Consider the following 23704-nt stretch of genomic DNA (forward strand, 5'->3'; position numbering starts at 1 on the left):
TGTCAGGAAATAAAGTTTTAAGTGAGGGGATGAGCTTGTATCAGAACGGCCATAGCCTTGTCTAATCTAAATGTAGTATTGTGTTGTCGCTTTGAGAAGTCATGGTGTCAATTAAATATGTAGATGTAAGGGGAAGAGACTTTATTACATGGGGAAGAGTTCTGTCTGACATAAAAATCAATATTTGGCGCCATGTGGGTGCTCTTTAGCGGCAAGGAATTGCATTGCCGTGAAGGCAAGGGGCTTCTATGAGAACGCCCAGAGCCATGTGTCATAGAAAAGTAGTGCATTGGCACCATTATGTGGTATCTTGCTGCCGTGGAACAATGTTGACATGAGGGGTCGAATTTAAATAAGACAGACAACACCCTGTTGTGCTCTGGAAGGTAGGGCTTTGGTGCCATCTTATGGCCATTTTAATAAGTACAGCTTTAGCACACAAACTTTTCGCCTTACGAACATTACATTCGCGAGAATATAATCTAGGCATACAAACTCGTTTTCGGCGTACGAACCAAACCACATGGAGCGCCACGGTGGCCGGAGGACTAGTTTTCCGCAAATGAACACCAAACCACATGGTCGAACAGTGCTACTGTGGGTGGTGGACTAGTTTTCCACAGCCCCTTTGAGTGCAGACACGGTTTGCTATCAAGTGGAGTACTTTTGCTATTATGGGACCGAAAAAGACCCAACTACAGACGAGTGTTGAGCCAAGGAGGCCCCAAAAGAAAATTACGGTTGAACAGAAGAAGATCAGCGAAAAACACGAACGAGGTGTGCGTTTGTGTGACTTAGCGTCCCAGTCCCAGTACCAGTATGCTAATCGACCATTGCTACGTGTGTTCTAAGCAACAGTCTCAGGCAATAGAAGAGGTTAAAAGCAGCTAGCAGGGGACCGTGTGAGTGAGGGTATTATCGCAGAGAAAGCACGGCAACTTCACTCGGATATCATCAAGAGTCAACTACATCAATGACCATCAAAGGTAAATAAAACGACTTTATTCTACTGTACATTACAATAAAATAGCACATTTATTATACATAAAATAAGGTATATTTTGTGTAGTTTTAAGGCTTATTTAGTAGAAAATTATGTTATGATTACTCTAATTTTTGATGGTTTCTTATAGGAAATAAATGTTTGGCAGACAAACTTTTCGCTTTACACACTTTCTGGGAATCAATTAAGTTTATAAGATGAGGTATCACTGTATGTATGCATATACCTTTGTTCGATTGGGTAATCAGAATCAGAAATCCTTTAATAGTCCCAAAATGGGGAAATTTGCAGTCCACAGCAGGAATTTGAAAGGGGGGGGGGGGTGAGAATAAAAAACAAAGTATTCTCAACATAATATAAATATTAAACAGTCGTTGCATTGGCCGGGAATCGCACTGACGTACATACACACACACACACACACACACACACACACACACACACACACACACACACACACACACACACACACACACACACACACACACACACACACACACACACACACACACACACACACACACACACACACACACAGACACACGCACACACAAGCACACACCGAGTTGACCAATCCTGAGTTGCGGTAGAATCAACTTCATATTTTTTTTCATGTGTAGTTTTGTGGCAAATGTTGCTCTCATCTGATTTGAAAGCAAGCCCAAGAGATTCAAGATGGACATGTAATCTTGTACGTTTGCCAAAGTATTAATATCGAAATCCCCCAAACCAGCGCAGTCAAATGCCAACGTCGGAAATAACCTTGGCTGAACATGAATGGTTGCACAATGTGTGTGTGTTTATGTGTGTGCGTGTGTGTGTGTGTGTGTGTGTGTGTGTGTGTGTGTGTGTGTGTGTGTGTGTGTGTGTGTGTGTGTGTGTGTGTGCGTGTGTGTGTGTGTGTATGTATGTGTGTGTGTGTGTGTGTGTGTGTACGTGTGTGCACGCATCCACGTAAAGTGTGTGGTGTGAACATTGGTGCGCGAGTGGGCTGTGTTCAATGTGAGCGGTTTAATGAATTAAAAGAGTGATTTCTAAAGAGCAGTGACGTACGGCCGGGACCACTTTAATCCAGATTACATGGAAACACTAATCCTGTAAAAATACTCTTTTTTATGGACTATTACAGATGCCCCTCATCCACACACACACACCTCTCTAATGTGTAAATTTAATTGTTACATGCAAACATGCAATCCATTGCGGGACGAATAAAAGTATTCTGATTCTGATTCTGATTCTGATATATACGTGTGGTTGACTCAGGCGGGAAGGCAGCAAGCTAGCTGTATTTTGTCATCCTGCGACAAAAACTGCACTTTTATCACCTTGCAATTTTATGCGTGTGGGTTTACGTAACCAGTTTCACACATACAATAGTGCGTTAGCACAAACTGCAATATTTGTCGAGTGTACCAAATTGAAGCGCGGAGGGCCTGAGAGACGGCAGAAATTGGCCAAACCAACCGCCCTCTTCTGACACGACAAAAATGATGTCGACAATCCACCGACAACTAGCTGTTGCTGTCTGATGTCGGTCCGTATCATAGACACAGCTGGAATGCCTCCATCGAGGCTGCAATGACTTTTCGTTGATTTAGACCGAATCCTGACATCTCCCAACCCCCCACTTCACGTTCCATGGTCTGTCCAATGGAAACAATATTGTCCAAAACAACAGAGTCATGAGGATCAAATCCTTCAAAATCCCTCTCAAGGATGCATGCGGGCCACAACTTCTTCCATGCTGCTTTCAAGGATCGAAGGGTAACATCATGCCAAGCCTTTTCTATCAGCTGAACACAATGATACACATTGAAATGGATTTAGCATATCCGCTAAGTGGCTAAATCAGACAAACGCACACCTCGTTCGTGTTTTTCAATGGTCTCCTTCTTCTCGTCGACTGTAATTTTGTTTTGTGTCTGCTTCGGCTGAAAACGAGCCTGTGTTGCCTTTTTCGGTTCCAAATAAGCAAAAGTATCTGTAAAAAAACTCATTGGGAGCGATCGATGTGTGTCTCTCACTCTCTCTCTCTCTCTCTGGATCGACGTGTGCACTCAGAGAAGGGGGGTGTGGAAAGGCAAGCCGGCTGGGGCGCTGTTCGGTCATGTGCTTTGGTGTTCTTCCGCGGAAGATTACTCCGCCAGCCGTGGTGGGGGGTGTGTATCGCGAAAAGTAGTGCATAATCCAAGGTTTAATTTTCATAAATTTAACGTTCATAAACCGAAAAGTTCGTAAGGCAAGGCATTCGTAAACCAAGGCCCCGCTGTACCTATGTACGTATGTATTTATTTATATTTTTATTTTTTATTCATCTATTTGTTTGTTTATGTATTTATTTGTTTGTTTATTTGTTTATGTATTTATTTGTTCATTTATGTGACATTCATTTCCCTTAAAGGACAACCGATGTCTCCGAACAAGTTGTGTCCATAATTTCTAAAATGGCTTCAAATGACTTCTATTGCGCGTATTTTACAAAGATTCCACCGCATATAGCTGTATTCTACGTTTTAAGACTCGCACTGAATATTCAGGAAGTCTTGTTTTTGAGTTGGTGACGAGTCCGTACGTGACGTCACTGAAGGAACGCCCCTGACTGAAAAAAAGACACATTGTAGCAGTCCTTCCATCACGTCAATGTATTTTGCTGTACTTATTTGGTCTGAAAACCTCGTGTTGCACCCAAAAGCCGCCAGAAGAGGGCGTCCAAGCTCCATACAAGGAATTTATCAGCACGTGGAAACGGAAGTGGCCACAGGAGGTCGCCATTTTGTGCCTCTTTTTCGGTTAGAAATTTCCCCTCAATGTTGCCTCATAATGGCACGGAATAAATTCTTTAATCCATTGCAAACAGGTATGCTTTCTTCTTCAGAACTATTTGAATCATATTCATAACTGGATGTGTAACAAGAAAGCATATTGTCCGAATCTGAAGCCATTGTTTTGATTCTCCAGCAATGCAAGACGTCTTGCCGTGACGTCACGAACTGGGGGCGGGACTTTCTGAAAATGCCCAATTCGCAGCTCAATTTTTTTGCAGATTTTGGACACTTTGTCATTTTTATTGGTGTTTTGCATTTGAATAAAAATATCATACTACGTGTTTTGGGTATTTTAGATGCTATAAAACGTTTTTCTGATGTCAGTTAGGAAACAAAAAAGTGACGTCGGTTGTCCTTTAACATTTTTAGTTAGATCTACAAGTACAAAAGTTTGGTCAAATGCATGCTGAAAAATAATTCATATCTACATTCCCTGTTCAAATCCAATCAGAAAATATATTCATGAGGATCAATATGATATATTTTAACCCTTTCATGTACCCTGTCACCTGACAACACGATAAACCATCCGTAGTTACCAATATCCCTCAAAGGGTTAAATATTGCAAACATATAGTCAGCTATTGTATTTGTTGTTACGTAAAAACTTGGATTGGATTGGCCTTTATTAGTCTCACAGTTGAGAAATTTACATTTCATTACATATTGTTAAGCTTCTATGCGAGTCTGTAGGCATGTGGGTTCTAATCTGTCATTTTTGACTAATCTCTGATTTGTGGTGGAAGGGGGGGGGGTAGAGGGGGAAGGGGCACCCATGGAATAAAAGTCTTCTTGTGTTTTCCGGGATTACTGCAAAATCTCCATACAGATGGAGTGTGACCTTCAGAGCGGAGCGAGGCCGCTTCAAAGGAAATAACAGAGTCAGGTGCTCGTTTGCTTAGCACTGTTCAGTTGTCTTTCACTTTTAAATTCAATAGATTTGCATTTACATTAGTTTTTAATTAATGTTTGTTTTTAAACACATTTGGGGGGAAATGAAAAGTAAGCCAAATTGGAATGGCTTCACTTAAGTTTATTTATTTATTTATTTATTTATTTAAAAATAAATAACTAATGGAATCAGTTCGACGCCTGTGATATTTCGCAACTAAAATTACTAATGAACATGGATACGGCACCCAGTCTCTCTCTTTCACTCTTTCTCACACACACACACACACACACACACACACACACACACACACACACACACACACACACACACACACACACACACACACACACACACACACACACACACGCACACGCGCACACACACACACACACACATGCACGCACGCACACACACACACACACACACACACACACACACACACACACACACACACACACACACACACACACACACACACACACACACACACACACACACACACACACGATAAAACATATCACTTGCACTTCTGTACCTGAGCGAGAGAAAACCACCAGTACTACAAGCAAACTTGACTGTGCATCATTGGCAATGTAAAGTTTATTTGGACTTGTTGTCAATTTGAGGCACTTCAATCTTCTCCCCGGTGAGGAACTGCCAGATACCTCCTCTGTAGTTCTCGTTCCCCAAAGCGTACAGGAAGACATTGAAGGTGGGGGAGGTCTTGGCCAGGATGGGAGCCAACTGCGGCGTATACGTGCGGGACAGAAGAAGCGTGTCAGAGACACTGAGTTTCACGGCTTTCGATTCATTCAAAATCCACAATATATCCAACCAAATATTGAGACCTTGTACTGTTCCTTTCAATTCCACACATTTTTAACCAAATCAAATTTGTGCTCTCAGCACAATTGACATTGATACAATTTTCTAGCTCCTATTCTTCTTATCTATAAATCGTTGTGGACCAAACATTGATCCCGCAAGTGAGTTAATGAAACACAGCTCACTTCTTTATTCTGTCTCTTTGCTCTGTAGCTTGCAACCCGTGCGTAGCTAACATCTCACATTGCATATGTTGTCCAGTTTTTTGTAATTACCTGTGAGCTATAGAATCAAATACGTTCTTCGTGTGAGTATACAAACCAACAAGAATACAAGAACAGTTTGCAATTGCAATTTCTTCCACCATTGGAATTACTAGGTATTCCCGTTTTCCCAAAACCCCTGTTTTCATTCGTTATTTTAGATATTTATTGTAAACTAATCTGTTACACCTCTTTTATTGTCTGCTCAAATGTATACAAAAAGCATATTAAAGACAAAATGGATTCACAAAGTGTATCGTATGGCAGTGAGTGGATGGTCTTACCATCCTGAGCTTGGGTGAGACCAGGGTAGCATTCTCCACTGCGGCGTAGAAGGCCAGAAGTCCGTAGGGACCCCAGCATAGCAACATGGTTTTAAGGGGAGTATTGGGGTTGAACTGCAGAAGGTGATAACACCAGTTAGAACCAAAACTCAGACAAGACATATGTTAGGTACTCTTTCATGTTATAAGTGTCATGTTTCTAAAACCTTTGCAAAGCATTCATTTCCAAAATTAGCAATTAACCCATTCACTGCCAGACGTGCAAAAATGTGTCCAATCCAGTGCCAGGGTTTTTGTCCCCAGATTATGAGGCGCGAGGTCATATTTTGAAAAATATATTTTCTTTTTAGGTGCGCTTTATAGTGCAGAAAATTTGGTACTTTGAAAAAAGATTATTTAACTATTCATTATAATACTAGCATTAAATAGTAATAAACATCTAATAACTTAGAATTTACTATTGTGGTCAATAATAAGTCATTCATTATAATACTAGCATTAAGTAGTAATAAACATGTAATAACTTAGAATTTCCTATTGTGGTCAATAATAAGTCGTTATGTCAGAACGGCAAACGTATTCATAAGTGGTACTGACATCGCAGTCATATGCTGAGTAATCCAAGATATTAATGAGAAGCGGCGAGTGCAGGATTAACCCTTGAGAATATCTCTGTTTATGCTCGACCGTAAATCCTCCAGCTAATTCATTAGCCTCACCCCTTTTCATGTAATCCATCATGCCAGGTATTCACTCCAGCTTTCTATTCCTACTCAGTTTATGGCAATAGTCAGTGAATTACAAGCAGAGTGTCTGTCTGATTAAAACATGTAATTTCCTGCTAGCTAGGCTGCTAAATTCACGCCTCCAGCCAGTAGAAAGACTTTCATAGGCCATATGTGGTCGTCTTATCATGTTGTCGTCCAGGTGTTTTAGTTTTTAATAAAAAACTCTGACGGGACAAACCTGGATATGCGAGCAATAACCTCACGTGATGAAAATGGCTCGCGGCGACATGACCATCACAACCCACCCCCCCGGGCCTCCCGCTGCACATGCATTGTCGGACTGTGAGCTTCTGTCCTCATTGCTAACAGAAGCACTGGATCGTGTCGTGATGATGACCTACATAATGTGTTGTGTGGTTCTCAGATAGCCCCACTGGAAGAATGTGTGTGCATGTGTGTGCTAGTCGTTGAATTCCTGCATTTTTCTCCCGCTGAGTCACGTCAGATGAGTCGAGTTTGAGAATTCTGTTTCTGTTGCCTGTCGTGTTTCAAATTGCAAGAATTTGTGTTTCTACTGTTTGGTAGCGTTGAAAAAAACAACAACAAAACAATAATGAAGCAATATAACACAAGATGGTTTGCTGTTTTGCTGCAATTCAAATATATAGCTAATGTGAAATTTGTCTATTTTTTCAAGTACGAGGATCACTGAACAAATTGTGGCTTGCATTGTCCCCAAAACGTATACTAATATGAGTTAAAACAACCCAGCAAATCATTTTTGGAGAAAACAACACGCTTGCCATAAATGTCAATAATCTATATGTTAGGTTGTTCCAATTGAAATGACTCCTTTAGACCAACAAAATCCAAGATGGCGCCCGAGTAGGCAGCCGTCAGTAAGTGATCTCACGAGCCTTGCTTATTTTGTTGTTTTTGTATTGTTTTTGTCACTTTGAGTCGTTGTGTGTCATGTGGAACGGATACAGATTGTTTTTCAGCATTTCTGGCCACGCTATTAATCAAGGAAGAGACTCTGCTGAAGGGTTTCGCCTTTTCAGCAGCACGACTATGCCAGTACTGTTTGTGATTTGGGAGGAACGTAAGTGCTATTTGACTGTCATGGTATTTCTGCGCCTGTAATTGGCAGCATTTTCACAGCCCCGCTTTGTTCAGCGGAAAGGTCGGTGCTGTTGGACCGTCTGCGGCTTGGAATTGAAGCAGGTTTATGGAGGACAGGGGATATGAGACAATCTCTTTTCATCAATGGATGCTACTGCTTCGTGTTTGCTTTCAACATTTAACTTGTAGCAGATGTGCACATTTCACCATGATGTCCCTGATCCATTGGTGAAAAGGACACTTTGATCCTCTCCTCTTTCATCTAGAACTGCTTCATGCAAAAAGAGGGTGCACAAAGTGCTCAAGATTGAATGACTGTCTGTGTCTTTTGTGTTGTGTCACATTATTTATTTAGTTTTGTTGTTGTTGTTTTGACTTCAAGATGGCGCCGTGAGAGTGGCTACCTTTACAGCAGCTCCGATATTTGGTTTTTCTACTTCTTTCTTTCCTCTTACTTTCATCACTGTGCTGCTGTGTAATGTAAATTTCTCCACCGTGAGACTAATAAAGGCTAATCCAATACAATCCAATCCAAGACAATACTGGTTGTGTTTGTCAAAGTGTACTGGCAACTACTCCATGGTGCATCCCATCACCTCGCTGACTCATGATGAATATTTCATCTGATTATTATTCGTGGTTTGTCTATTTGTGCCTTGCAATTCTCCGGCGAGCCATTCAATCATTCTCGAAAACGCACGGTCATCCTTGTACTCACCTTGGTATTTCCAGTCTTTTTGAATTTCTGTGCGATGGACTGGTAGGAGGACATGACAACAAACACCTGGATGGCCATGTTGAAGACGCTCATAGGAATCAAGTAGGACACGTAGTTCCTATGCGGACAGAATGGAAGTAAGTACCACTAACACGAGAACGGAGAATTGAAAATATGGGTCAGTTACCGGTCGCCCTTGCTGTAGTCCAGAGTGCAGCAGGTCCTGAGGGGCTCGTAGTCGTACTCGCCCCAGCCGATGAGAGGCATGGCGGACCAGAAGGCGGTGAAGAGCCAAATGAAGATCACCAGAGTGATGGCGCTGCTCCACTGCAGCTTTGTCCCTGAGGAAGACACGATTGTGAATTCGATTCTGTCCGTTGTGCAAAAGGATTGATGACCTTGATGTTCTGACTGTCCTTTTTAAAAGTTTCCAGGTGGTCCAAAACGCTGCTGCTTTTCATCCATTACCTTCCATCTGTTGTGCCGTCATTCAATAAGATCTTGCTAGCTATCTATTAGCTATATGGCTACCTAGCTAGCTGGCTATCTAGCTGGCTATCTATTAGATATTTATTAGTTAGCTAGCTAGCTTTCTATCTATTTGTCTCTATGGTCTTACTGGAGCTTTAAACGCACCCCTCCACAAGAAAAAACACAATCCGAACAAATTCGGGAATGGCGCTCCACGTCATGCTTTTCAATTCCCGAATAAATTCAGAGTTAATTCTACGACTTGGCGCCCAAATTTGGCGTACCGCGGGACACATCGGCATTGCTTTCATCTGGATTGGAACGTGTGTATATATTTCATGTGGAAATAATAATTTTCATGACTGTGTTCTTCCAGGGTGTGACTCACTTGTGCAGTACTGGTGATATCGGTCCCAGGCGATGGCGGCAATGAAGTGGATGCTGGCGAGAGCCGTCACGAAACCCTGAAATCCGTGAGTCTGACATCCCTCCGAGCCATACGGCCAGTATCTGGGATACAAGTGATCAGTGTCAATCATTTTATACAACATCTCTTACCTAAATTAATAACCAAATGAGAGCATTTTCACAATAGTGAATGGAAGAGGGAGGCGGGTGAACCATTAATAGGCCTCCCCGCTTTCATAATCTACACTCTTATGATCATGGTGACTGCCGCCCAATGACAGCATGGAAATAATGCAGCAAGGCTATTAATCATGCCTAACCATTGATTTACAATAGCTGCACGTTAGAAACAAGAGTTAATGTTAGTCTGGAACTAAGAGAGTAAATTGATATATCTTGTCTAGATACAGGTCATTCTTGTCACTGAAATAAAAACATTCAGAAATAGCAAATTCTTGCTTTTCTGAATTCGCTCATCAGTCAGTATTATTTATGCTCCGTGGTTAACATTCTGCAATGTTGCTGCTGTCCCTGATGAGTTTTTTCATCTTATCAGATGTATAATATCAATTAAGATCTAAACTGGGACTGACTTGTGGTTTAGCTAATCGACATAATAAAAACAAACTGTTGTTTATGTCGTGTCATCATTCGAAAACGTGAAAAAAAATCAATTTTGCCAAAATTAGTCAAAGAAAAAGTTGCAAGTAACAATACAAAGTGAAATGAAAAACAATGTAGTCAAGGAAAAATTGAAAAATGAACGGAATGGTAAAATGCAAGCGCCATCAAGTGGTATGTGAAAGAATCATTGAACTAAATGTTCCAAAAAGGTTAATCATGTAACGCATTTGTTTCATAAATCCAGCATGATCCATTTTTAAAGTACAGTTTAATTGTATTTAATGCTTCAGTAACCAACATTACATTTGTATTTTGTCTTTAAATATCATTGTGGTTGATAAACATTAGGTAGATAGCTTTCAGTTAACATCGAGGTGAAATCCCTTTTAGCTTTTAGCGAGCTAACGGCACCGTTCAAAATGTCTACACAATAATACCAAATGTCTTTTCAGAATAAAATCTCTTCAATGGGTCCTACTAGAAACTGTATGTTCATCAGTGACGTGCGGTGAGGTTCATGGCTGGTGAGGCACTGACGTCATCACAGTCATATTTACAAACATATGAACTCCACAGAGTAGTGTATTCACCATGTGATTGGCAACAGTTGTTTAAAATGTCATGTCAGCATTCTTTATATACTGTATACAAACTGTAGCATCAAAAAAACGAATTAAAAAAACGTTATTATCGTGTTACCTTTACTTATAAATGAAGTCCAAGTCTCTCTGTCTCAATGGAGATCACTGCAATGAAGAAAGTCGTCCTTGATCAGTCCTGTTCCAACTGTATGTTTCAGTCTTTTGTGCTGAGAATGACCGCTCCACTGTTGCTGTAGTAGCTAGAACAGTGAGCACGAGCTGGAGCAAATTTATCGCCTCAGGAATAGTTTCAATGAGATCCTTCTTGGCCAAAAAGCTGAGAAGCTGTCCGGGAGATTTACATTCATCCCTCACTGTTTGTGAGCTATACAGCCCGGTGTTGGTCTTCCTTTATTATCTCCTGCTTCGATTGAAAGTCCAGTTTAGAAAATTCTTTCAATTTAGATATATAATCCACCATTCTGAATATAAGGCCAAGCAACACGAAAAAATGACTGGATGGTTGCACTTAACTTGCTAACTGTTTACTGTAGCTTGCTGTATTATTCTGCAGCCGTGTGTGTGTGCATATGTGACGCATATGCACACAGTTTTGATTAAAAAATAATAATAAACACAGTAGTACAGTGTTTATAATGTACAATGACTGTACATTATATACAGCAGCTAAACTGTGGAAATTTAGTTCAAATACTAAAAGCTTTTGAACACTTTAATAGTGATATGCAGAGGGACAGCAATTCTGTCTCACTACAGAGCAAGCCAGCACAGTTAGCATAGTGATTGCTCAATCCACGGTGAGGCTCAGCCGGCTGGTGCCTCACTGCTCGTCTCTACTTAGTATTTGAACGGTAAATGTAAAAATTCAGCAATTTTGAAAAAATATCCAAAAATGGTGAAGTTAAATGGAAAAGAACGTTAAAGTACTAATCACAAAATAAATATAACTGTTTAAATTATTTTGTCATTTGATATTTCCATGATAGCAGGTGAGGCACAGCCTCACCTGCCTCCCCTGACTGCACGTCACTGATGTTCATGTATGTGATAATGGTGAAACGTTTATTTCGACGGCGTCCTCTTTGTCGAAAGTTGGAAAAGTACAGTGGTGGCTATATGGGCGATGACGATGACAAGTGTGTGCGGGGAAGCGCACGCGCACCACGGTCACGTCAACTCACCTGAGGAAACTGGAGAAAGCCGCAACGGTGGCGTTCATGGAGATGCCCATGTCGGCCATGGCTAAACTGAACACGAGGAAATTGCTGGGGGTCCTCAATTCCCTCACTTTGAGGAAAGCGGCGATCGTAACCGCGTTTAAGAAGAAGCCCATCAGACCTTTGAAGTGTGGAGGGTCGAGGGGAGTAGCGAGGGGGGCACATGATGGAAAATGTCACTCGGGGATTAGGCGCAAACATCTGCGCGTCGTCAGATAGCAAAAAACAACAACAACAAACAAACAAACAAACAAAAAAAAAACACACACCCGAACCGTAATTGCACAGTCCAGTATAAAGAAATGGCTGACAGGCACGCGTGCACCCACGCCCACCAAGGGTGACTGGCCACGGGTTTTTATTTTATTTTTTATCCAGGCGCGGAAAACACTCACCTTCCACCATCAGACATGATCCCAGGGAGAAGACGTCAAACTCGGAGAAGCCCTCCGGCAAAGGGTACGACGAAACCATCCTCGTAGCCGATTTGTCAACAGCTTGTCACACGCACAAAACCCAAAACGCACGCACGCGCACGCACACGCTCGCCTCCTCTCTGTCCGACTGTTTACGCAGTGCCTCGGCCTGATTGGAGGGCGCTGGCTTTTTAAAGGGCCATTTCACGTGAAAAGCACGCAGTCGATTATGTAAAGCCCCACCAACCATCCTCGCGTCGTGTCGCCCCAATCCGCGCAGGAATGCCCTTAAAACCGCGCAACTCTTTAGGCTAAACCGTATTTGCCCGCCGACGCGCGCTGCAAAGCCTCTCAATTAGTTACACAACGAGCCTTTTGTGTGCGCGTGCTGGCTGGCGGCGACGATGCCGAGGAAGGAGGCTGACGACAATGTCAAACGGCGAGCCATCGACATCGAGATGCGCAGCACAACAGGTGTTCGCAAACGGCGATGGCTTGGCATTCAGCCACTGAGACGGCATCGAAGACAACAAAATGTCGAAAATTCTTCTCTTATCCACCAGCAACCTACTGTATAGAAATCTTACACCTCCTCCCCAACCAGGAGTCAGGCATTCCAGATGTGACTTAATCTTTTTTATGAACAAAAAAGGATAGGACAGACTTTTTTTGGATTTCCGTTTTTTATCAAGTAAGATCACTGTAGGTCACACGTTGTCCGCCTTCAAACAAATACATTCATTTTTGGGTGAAAAAAGTTACAGAAATGACATTATTAATCACAATTAAAGTACATTCACTGGTATATGGCTGCTTGAGAATACCTTTTGATTTAAATGATCAATTATGATTAATTAGGAACAAATCGATGACATTCATTAATCATAGTTATTGGAAAAATCACACTTGTTTTCCTCTTTTGTACTTAATTTCGTACATGAGCTTTGACATGTTTTTTTCTCTCATTATTTACTGTACTGTTGTGTGAACAAGGAAGGTTAAACAATTGATTGAGTATAAAGCGGGGATGTCGAAGTCATTGTTTTCCACGGGCCACATAGTAGTTACGGTTTCCTTGCAAATCTATGAATTTGGGGAAACAATTAGAATGTTTCGTCCCCTCCACATATTACATCTAGATCACACAACAAATTAATGAATAACTCGTTTTCAAATTTGAAGTAAAAAAAAATGTCTTATGGGTTACAAATTTGGTTCAGACTTTAGCAAGAATGATGGCACTCGACATGCTTGATTTACTATTGTGAGCCGAATAAAATCATGTGGCGTGCCAGATTTGGCCCCCGGGCCTTGTCTTTGATACCTTTGCTACAGTGATTTTTTTTCTTATAGACAAAAAATACAGTGTATTAAAAAACTAAAACTAATACTAAAGCTAACAACAACAACAACAAAAAACCCAGAAATGAGGCGATTACAAAAAACAAAATAAAAAACAAACAAAAAATGGACAAACCCCCGAAAAAAATTATTTCATGAAATTGAAAAAAAATTCCAATCAAAAAAAAAAAAAGGAAAAGCCCTAATTATTCGAATTGCTTGGGATGAGAACCAGGCACAGATGTGAACACGTGTTCATCGTTAGTCGTCTGAGGAGTTGATTCAAAGGTCAAACGTTCAGCCTAGTGAATGTTAAGATAATCACACCGAATGTGTTAAAAAAAGACAGACCAATCAACTCCTTCTGTGCAGATTTGTCATGTTTGGCGTAGCGACAACGTCATCATTCATAGCTCTGTGGTGCCCCACGCTCGCTGGGTTAACAAACCTAACGTTGTGTTCAGTCTTGGGATTATAAGATCAGCAATGTTGGGAAATGTAGGTGAGAAAGTGCTTAACCGCGTGAAAGGTCAATTTCAAAAGATTCTTAATTCTTTCCATTTGTCATCTTTAACGGTTCTTTGGCTAAATCTGCCCTGCAACCGACTGTCTTGGTGTAACTTTGATGACAAGTGAATAGAAAATGGAAGGATTGCTTATTCTTATCAACACATTCACTACCATCTATGAATTCATTCGGGAACTGAAAATATGATGTAGAGTGCCATTTCTGAATTTATTCGCATTTTGTTTTTCAATGCTTGAGTGCCGATTAAGCGCGGGCCATACCTCTGGCAATATTTTTCTCTTCCACAAAGGGGCAGCATTTCCTTTTTTCCATGTTAGTGCTTTGTTCCAGCTTAACCTGTTGTTAAAGCGCTATATAAACCAATATGTATGCATTGCATTGTATTTTGGACAGCTGCCCTCATTTTAAACTCATAAAATTCCAGACACAAATAATAAATAATTTAGGAATTAAGTCTATTTTTCTGAAAAAAAAAGAAGAGCATCTAAGGTTTCTTATGCTGCATTGAATGTTTATGTAGTCCTAAATCTCAATACTCTATGAGTCCTGGAATTCAAGTCTTCTTTCGCTTTCAGCTTTTCCCTTCAAGGGGTCGCCACAGCAAATCAGTGTCCTCCATCTTTAGAGGTTTGATCCGCATGTTTGTTTTGGACAAGCTTTTACATCGGCTGCCCTTCCTGACACAACCCTCTCTATTTATTATATTTATTGTATTTATTTGTGTATTTGTATGGAGTTCTGGAATTCAAGTGACAATAACAAAAGCCCTGGCACTGCAGTGGACACATTTATGCACATCCGGCAGTGAATGAGTTAAAGAAACGTCCATGTCGTTGACCATGACCATGTTTTGAGCAAAAAAAAAAAAAAAACACCCATGTATAGTTAGCCGAAAAAAAAACCCAACCAAGTAGAGGAAGCGTCCGTGTAGGCCCTCAGTCGTACATTGATGAAAAGGTTTCTTCAGCCGTCATCAGTACTTATGTGAAGGTGTCGGGCATTTCGCTTCTCATTCGAAGAGCTTTGTCAGTGAACTGACGAAAGAAGTACAGATGACAGCTGAAGACACCTTTTCATCTATGTATCAGAAGGTGTTTTTAGCAAGGAAAAAATGACCATGTATCGGAAGGCGTTTCTGAGTCAAAATCAATGACAATGTATAGTAAGGCGTTTTTAATACGGAAAAAACGACCAGATATAGTAGAGCGTTTTTGACCTGAAAAAGTCCAATATGTGTTTTAGGCCGAAAAAAACTACCATCTACAATAAGGCGTCCATGTATACAAAGGCATTCTTGACCTGAAAAAAGCGACCATGCATCGTAAGGCTTTTTTAACTGAAAAAAAGACCATGTCTAGTAAGACGTTTTTGACAGAAAAAAAAACGTGTATACTAAACCATGAGAATGTTTAAATATAGACTGTACAACAAATTAATTAATAAAAAAACAATGGCGTTATTAGAGCCTCCCCAAAAAAAAACAAAAGAAAAAAAACATGTACACAGCAAAAAAGACGACATGTCCTTTGTTTTACCCGAAAAAAACGGCCACGTACAATCAGTCGTTTTTAGCTTTAAAAACAACAATAAAAAAAACATATAGCATATCGTTTGAAGGAGTTTTTTTACAGCAGAAAACCCCAACCGTGTATAGAAAAGTGTTTTTAACTGAAAAAAAGACCACGTATCGTATAATAAGACGCTTTGAGCACATAGTGCAACTGCTAATTTTTATTAGTGAAGTTAGCGCAAACTTACGGATGTGTGAGGAACTGGTAGCCCTCCAAAGTCTCAGATATTTCTGACAAAGAGCATCAAACTATGGAAGTTAGACCGTGAGTGGTCAAAGCTGACCAGCAACGCAATTGACAGGGCTCTGAGTAAGGTGGACACATCTCAGAAGTCTCAATGGTCGCATGAACTGGGAGAAGGAAGAACGGGGTTACAAATTGAAATTGTAAGAATGACATTGCGTCAAAATAGAGTCTACTACAACCACTCGAATACAGCAAAGAGATTAACGACTTAGGCGATATGGAATGTTGGAGTTTTTTACAGCAATCGATTGCCCAAGAAATTAAGAGGCTCAAGGCAGGCCTTTGCAGTAGTAACACTAACGCATACTTACACACAAGGATTTACCCTACCAAAAAAGATGATATAAAACTTTAATCCAAATGTAAATTATGGATTCATATGAATTCATGAATCTGAGAATGTCACGTTTCCTGTTCTATTTGACCAGAGTGTTGACCTATTTGCCCATTTGCGCCTACAATACAAAGAAAAAAAAAGAATATTAAAAAATATGGCTGAATTACTTTCACAAAATTATCATTGCAAGATACAAAATCAAGTATGTTTTATCAAACAGGGTCAATTGCAATTTATGGTGAAATTATGAAATTTTGTTTGTTCCATCATTCAAAAATTGTTGGTTCCAAAGGAGATGAAAAGAGTGGAAACAAAAACAGGAAATAGCTTTAGTCATTTCAAATTTAGCAGCACCTAAAATCATTGCTTTGCTCTGCCTTTAGAAATTAACATACCATATATTCCGGTGTATAAGGCGCACCCAAAAGCCTGAGCCTTTTCTTCAAAAGATGACGCTGCGCCTTCGACGCAGGTGCGTTTTATTTGTGAAGTCATATTGAGCCATAGCAGGTCTCAGACATACTGTCAACAGCCACCGACTCAATTTCAGGCTGTAGAAGAAGTAGTGCGCAACCGCAGCCTCGACTGTAGGGCCTTATAATGTGGTGTGACTTATATTTGGAAACATTTTACATGTTTATAACTTATATTTGGAAAACGTTTTTCATTCATTAAAGGTGCGCCTTCTATATGGAAAAAGTTTGAAAATGCCCCTTTCTTTGGGGCCATTTGGATATTGTGTCTATTAATTGTGACTGAGTAGCTTGTAATTGTGATTTTGCGTCTTATCTTTACGACTTTATTCTTCAATGACAACAGACGAAGGGGACAAAGATCGAAAAAAATAGCATGGAAAATGCTCACCGGCGCCGCCCGCCCCTTGCTGTGATGTGCAGGAGCCCCCTTGTGGTCAAAACGGAGCGACGGCCGCTTGCAGATTAACAGTCACAGCACGGATTCAAAAGAACAAACTACATTTGTGAGGAGAAAAAATGGTCAGAAACATCACAGAGGATTATGACCGTTTCGGAAGTGTCTGTGCTAACAAACATGGGGTGGGGTGGGGGGTCTCCACACAGCCTATCGGATTGCGGGACGCAATATACGTATCCAAATCAAAAGAACGCCAGTCCCCTCCATGCGCTAATCCTTGTCTATCCTTTTTATCAGGGGATTCATAGGCAGTTTGATCACTATGGGACAACGATGTGGTGGAGGGAAGCCATGCAGATGATATTCCCGTAGATGAGAGGGCCAAAAATTGGTTGCAAAAGTTGTGCAAATGCATGTTGGGCGCGCTGTGTAAAATTGGGCCAAAAATGTTCCTCATCCTGGTTGTGGGGCTTTACGCGGCCACGGGTGGATTTTTATCCCCGGTGAGCGGCTGCCCGTCGCAGTGCAGCTGTTTTTACCATAACCTGAGTGACGGCTCCAAGGCCAGGTAAGCGCAAACGTTCGCACTTGGTGCGCTTTTTTACGCACGTGCGCACGTCTTTTAATGCATGGTGACTTTTTGGAGGTTTGGGGTGTGGAGTCGACATGCACGACAATGGTAAATCAGGGGAGTGCTTGTTGGTTCAATTTTATTTAATGCTGGATTATTTTTGTCAAAGTCATTTTCAAACTCGCCATCAGTGTTTTAGCTCGGTTTGGGTGTATTATTTTTTTAACCCTCTCCTCTGCGTAAATATCTAAGGCGACCACCACAAATTGTGACCAAATGGGATGTCCATGAGCTCCAGTTCATGAAATATGCGAAAAAAGTCTATAATAAACCTCAACGAATACACAAGACTTTCAAAAAATGCAATATGATGGCTTTTTTGAGGACTCTGATTTACTTTCAACTGATCAGACTATTGATGTAAAAGTCATTTTGATGGTGGAACACATTGCCTGTGCTTTACTTCACCAGGCTGCAAAGACAAAAAACAGCATATTTATGTTTTCAATAATAATAATAATAATAATAATAATAATAATAATAATAATAATAATAATAATAGTACATTTCATTTATCAGAGCAATTCAAAACTCTCAAGGACATTTTACCATAAGTTTCGAAACACCCTAATTTGTCATATATATATATATATATATATATATATATATATATATATATATAATTGAAAAAGTAAGCAATTTAAAATTCAATGGCTGACATTGTAAAAATAATTTCTATAATTTAAATGCTGAAAAGTAATAAAAACAAACAAATAAATAAATATATGCAAAAATCCATAAATCAAAGATACGTTACTCAAAACTGAAAAAGCTGTTTCAGATCTGTACAAAAAGGCAGTGACTCTTTGGAGCCACAAGAGTGTGAAGATAACTTTGCCTCAGGTATACAACTTTCGTCGTGTCTTAGCATATTGTATCTTACTCTGTCGTATTGAACCAAATCTCAATGTATCACACCTCATTTATTATAAACGGGTTAGCGCGTATCGTATCTTAATACGATACGCTCATCCGATATAATCAGATCCCAGCTTATCTTATTGAACAGTATCACAAGATCGTATCGGATCGTATTTCATTGTCGCTCCGGATATTATATTTGACTGTCACTGTTTTCGTATCTCATTGAATTTCGCATGTATTTCACTGTATTGGTGTACCAAACATTGTCTTCGGTTAACGTAATGACATCGATGTGTTTTTATGTGCAGGAGTGTGATATGCAACGACCCTGAGATCTCGCTTGTGCCTGTCGGGTTTCCGGTGGATACGTCCAAGCTGCGCATAGAGAAAACGGCTATACAGCGGATACCAAGTGAAGCCTTCAACTACCTCTCGGGTCTGGAGTTCTTGTGGATGTCCTTCAACGTGTTGTCCGTGCTGAGCGCCGACAGCTTCCGGGGACTCTTCAACCTGGAAGAGCTGCGCCTAGACGGCAACGCGCTCGCCGCCTTCCCCTGGGAGTCGCTCAGCGACATGCCCAGTCTGAGACTTCTGGACTTGCACAACAACCAGCTCACCTCGCTTCCTGCGGAGGCCACTACACACATCAGAAACCTCACCTACCTTGACCTGTCCAGCAACAGTTTGCTCACGCTGCCCGTCGCCGTGCTGTCCAACTGGCTAGCGGCCAAACCCGCTCAAGGACCCGAGAGCTCCAAAATGATCCTGGGTAAGGACATCCATGTTTATCGTTCCGGTCATATTTCGGATAAACAGAAACAACACAGTGAACGTGTTTTCATATGCGCAGGGTCCACCTGAAGGACATTTCTTCACAACTCTTTCGAGTCCTCCTCCGTGACTCGTATGAACTGACGTTTTTCAAAAAGCCCTGCACGACAGGATACAGTAGCAAGTTTGAATCGCAAGGACATAAATATACCCTTAAACTATTCCAGGGACAGCAATGATTGACAGTGGACAGCTTATCAGGTGACAGGGTGCATGAAAGGGTTATAAACGGCATTTCCACAAATCTTTATGAGTGAATGCAAAGAACAGTATAAATATTTTAACTCCGCTATCTAGTGGATGGCCGTTTCAGTGTTCTGCTGTCACTCTACACCAAGAGTGTTCAACCCCGCACCTCAAAGGCATCTACCGTTCTTTTAGATGCCCCCCTCCTCTATACTCGATTCAAATGATCAGGATCCTTATCAGGCTTCTCAAAGCTTACTAATCATTTGAATCTGCATGGACACGGAGGGTACTTTGGGGATCCGGGTTGGGCACCTCAGTTCGATAGCATTGACATTGAAGGTGTGTGTTGGAAGAGGGAGACATTTAAAACATGCAGGAAAGTGCCTCACAATAACGACAGTTTGACACCCGTGAAACTGTATCCTGCATGTTTTAGATGTCTCCCTCATCCAACATAACTGATCCACATGATCAGCTCATCAGCAAGCTTGCTCTGCCGGAGCCTGTAAACAATCCTTGAAAAGGGGGACTTGGCTTAATGATTTATCATAAGGTAGTTCATTAAGATTTTCCTGATCGGATCTTATGATTTTTATTCAGCTTTACAGCGATGATACAGTCACACGCGTTGATTAAAGGACCTACAGTAAAGTCTCGTTATATCGATATCGGATATATCGATAGTCCCGGTTATATCTATTTTTTTCGGACTCCCTTGAATATCGATATAACGAGACTTTACTGTATTTTACTGTCTGGAAACACAAAATTACCCAATTTAGAATGACTAAACTGGCTTTTAAAATGTATTTGTGACTGAACAGAAAAAAATATTCAATTTCATGTTTTCGTGCTTCAAAACCCACACTGGGCTCTCAACTGAAGTATTTTGTTGTGTGCGTCGCGTGTTAAAGTGCTCCCAATTATCAAAATGGAAGTCAATACTGAGAGCAGCTGTTTGCGCTTCCCATGTAAAAGCTGGCGGTCAAGGGCGCGAGACTGAAATGACAGCAAAACCTGACCTTGACGCCATCCTCCCCCTCGTCCTCATCATCATTGCCATAGTCATGCTCACGAGGTAGTCTATGAATTAGATGTTGATCCTCTTACATGATTAACATCCACGGCATTGGCCATCTGCTGGCTGCTACATCGCACTTGCGTCGACCTTTCTCACCTGTAACCCTGGCCCTTATTCCCCAGGTCTTCATGACAACCCGTGGGCGTGCGACTGTCGCCTGTATGACCTGGTCCAGTTCCAGAAGTCTCCCACTCTGGCCGTGGCGTTCATTGACACCAGGCTGCGTTGCTCGGCCCCTGAAAGCGTATCGGGCGTTCTGTTTAGCGACACCGAGCTGCGACGCTGTCAGCCCCCACAAATCCACACAGCTGTGGCGCGGGTCCGAAGCGCCATTGGGAATAATGTGCTGCTCCGGTGCGGGACGCTCGGGGTGCCCATTCCTGATCTGACATGGCGAAGGGTGGATAAGCGAGTCATGAATGGAACAGGTGAGTCTACGGATCTTTTTACTCGGAAGCTCTGGTCTCGGGTGACTAAATTATCTTTGGAAATGTACAAGAAGGGGCTGGCGCAATCACATCAGGCCAGATACTGTCTTGTTCCAAGTATAGCGACACCCTGCATCTTTGGGGTAGAGATTTTCTGATTTCATCCCCCCCCCCCCCATGCCCAAACCTACTCTGTGTTACTCAATTGGGCACCATCCGATGGCATCTGGTTGCAATAAGTTGAGGAGCTTCATGTAGACAATTCCAGTACAGTCATAGCGTTTTGGGTGTGAGTGGCAAAAAAATATTGGAAAAAATATTATTTCCTGCTTTTTCTGTCCGCCTGTGGACTCAAAGTCACCTTGCAGAGAAGAGTTGACCTATTGATTAGAAAATCGCCATTCTCTGCAGTTGCACAATGTAATCACTCCCCTTGTCATGACAATGAATGAAATAAACACACTGAATTCTCAGGCAAGTGTGAGACTTTTTGGGGGCCACTCAAGCATGTGCTAACCACTAGTCCACTGTGCTGCCCCATGTTTATAAAATAAATGTGGCCACAACAGAACCTAACCTGACATCACACTGTCTCCCACAGTCCAGCAGGAAACTTCCAAAGATGGAATCACCTGGTCCATTCTCAGTGTTCCAGCCGTGTCCTATCGTGATTCCGGGAAATATATGTGCAAAGCGACAAACTATGCTGGAAACGCAGAAGCGGTCATTTCCTTAGTGGTATCGAATTCTTCGAATCTTGAGGGCAATCCAACCAGCAACGAGAAGAAAGCCAAAGTAAAAAAATCCAACCCGGTTGGAAAAGCAGCTTACCAGGAAAAACTGGTGGCCCGATATGTGGTGCCAACCTCCATACCTACGTCCCCACCTCCGATCCTGGATCCTGGTCTTCCACCTGAACTTCCTGACTCCAGTTATGACAGTCCCAGCCCTTACCTTGATCCGGTCGCGTCGTCTAATGCGGACACGTTGCTGGATCTGGAGAAGACCAACCTTAGTAACTTGGCTGCCAACACCTCGTCTCTGCAGCAGGACCCAGATCGGGTGGTCCGCTCAGTAAAAGTTGTGGGGGACACTGACAATACAATCTCCCTCAACTGGAGAGCACCCAAGGCCAAGAACACCACCGCCTTCAGCGTACTTTATGCCGTATTTGGGGAGAGAGACATGAGGAAGATCAACGTGGGAGCTGGTCAGAACAGAGTGACCATCGAAGGTCTGGTACCAAGGACCAAGTACATCGCCTGCGTGTGCGTGAGGGGGCTCATCCCCAAGAAGGAACAGTGCGTCATCTTCTCCACAGACGAGGCGGCCAGCGCGACCGGTACCCAGAAGCTGATCAATGTGATCGTGATCACAGTAGCATGCATCATCGCCGTGCCCCTCACAGTCATTGTCTGTTGCGGGGCCCTGAAGAGACGCATCCAGAAGTACTGGGGGAAAAAATCCAAGGACATCCAAGATTCCTATGTGACCTTTGAGACATTGTCACCCGGGACCAAAGCCAAAGGATTGGAAGGGGAATACTTGAACAGACTAAGCCCAGAAGAGTCCAACAGGCTGCTTTCAGCCCGCTCCAGCCTGGACTCAGAGGCCACGGCTAAAATCGAAGGACAGCCTAATGAATACTTCTGCTGACGTCATGCTCCAGCTCCGGCTCCTCCGCCGCGTCACCTTCCTCGCACTCATCCTCCTCCTCCCCCACCGTGTCCTAGTCCCAACCACTGCATGCATCCTCCCCCGCAGCCTCACTTCCACCCATATCCATATCCGCAGCACTCCCCATACGCTCCCTCCCGGCCGCATCCTGAAGTGAGCCCCCCTGACGGCCGACCTCCACACATGCCCTGGGATTCCTTCCCTCCTGTACCCCCCCGCTGGATCACACCACCAACACCACCCCCACCTCGAGCCAATTTCTATCAAAGGACCTTTGCACGCTGCACCATCATGGAAATATCCGTATAGGGGGAGAATTTCATCTCACAATTTGTTTTTCCATCTGCATATTTCCATAGCATCTCATTTCACATTCATTTTTACATCATTGTGGTTTACATCACCTTGCATGGTGCGGTGAAAAAGCAATGATAACCCAAAACGGAAAAAATGTGTATGATTTGTATATACTTTTATGGACAGTGTACACTTCCATCAACAGTCAATTCTGTGCCTCTGCCTATAACTGTCATACGTTCTCAGAGGAGATTTTGAAATCTGCATGTACAAAGGCAGGCATGGCAAGCGTCGATGAGCTGGAGCTGGAGACGAGCGCAGAAAGGACTGAACTATGACGCCGTGTAAATAAGGACGGGGGACAAATTTCTGTTCCCCATTGCTACTTTTCGTGGACAGTATTTG

General features: G+C 42.1%; 2 protein-coding genes across 2 annotated transcripts; one reads left to right on the forward strand and one right to left on the reverse strand.

Moving 5' to 3' along the window:
* Positions 1–5297: 5297 nt before the first annotated feature.
* rgra (retinal G protein coupled receptor a) lies at positions 5298–12593 on the reverse strand. Its single transcript, XM_089012501.1, has 7 exons — positions 12384–12593; positions 11953–12109; positions 9526–9647; positions 8854–9007; positions 8667–8784; positions 6099–6212; positions 5298–5470 (listed from the first exon to the last, which is right to left on the reverse strand). Exons 1-7 carry the CDS (start codon positions 12460–12462, stop codon positions 5327–5329), a joined length of 888 nt encoding a protein of 295 aa, XP_088868627.1. The 5' UTR covers positions 12463–12593; the 3' UTR covers positions 5298–5326.
* A 4991-nt stretch (positions 12594–17584) lies between these two features.
* lrit1a (leucine-rich repeat, immunoglobulin-like and transmembrane domains 1a) lies at positions 17585–22987 on the forward strand. Its single transcript, XM_089012199.1, has 4 exons — positions 17585–17869; positions 19105–19565; positions 21020–21325; positions 21927–22987. Exons 1-4 carry the CDS (start codon positions 17715–17717, stop codon positions 22979–22981), a joined length of 1977 nt encoding a protein of 658 aa, XP_088868325.1. The 5' UTR covers positions 17585–17714; the 3' UTR covers positions 22982–22987.
* Positions 22988–23704: the final 717 nt, after the last annotated feature.

This window comes from Hippocampus bargibanti, linkage group LG13, assembly GCF_051943395.1.
Source record: "Hippocampus bargibanti isolate YZ-2025 linkage group LG13, ASM5194339v1, whole genome shotgun sequence".
NCBI classification, from domain to species: Eukaryota; Metazoa; Chordata; class Actinopteri; order Syngnathiformes; family Syngnathidae; genus Hippocampus; species Hippocampus bargibanti.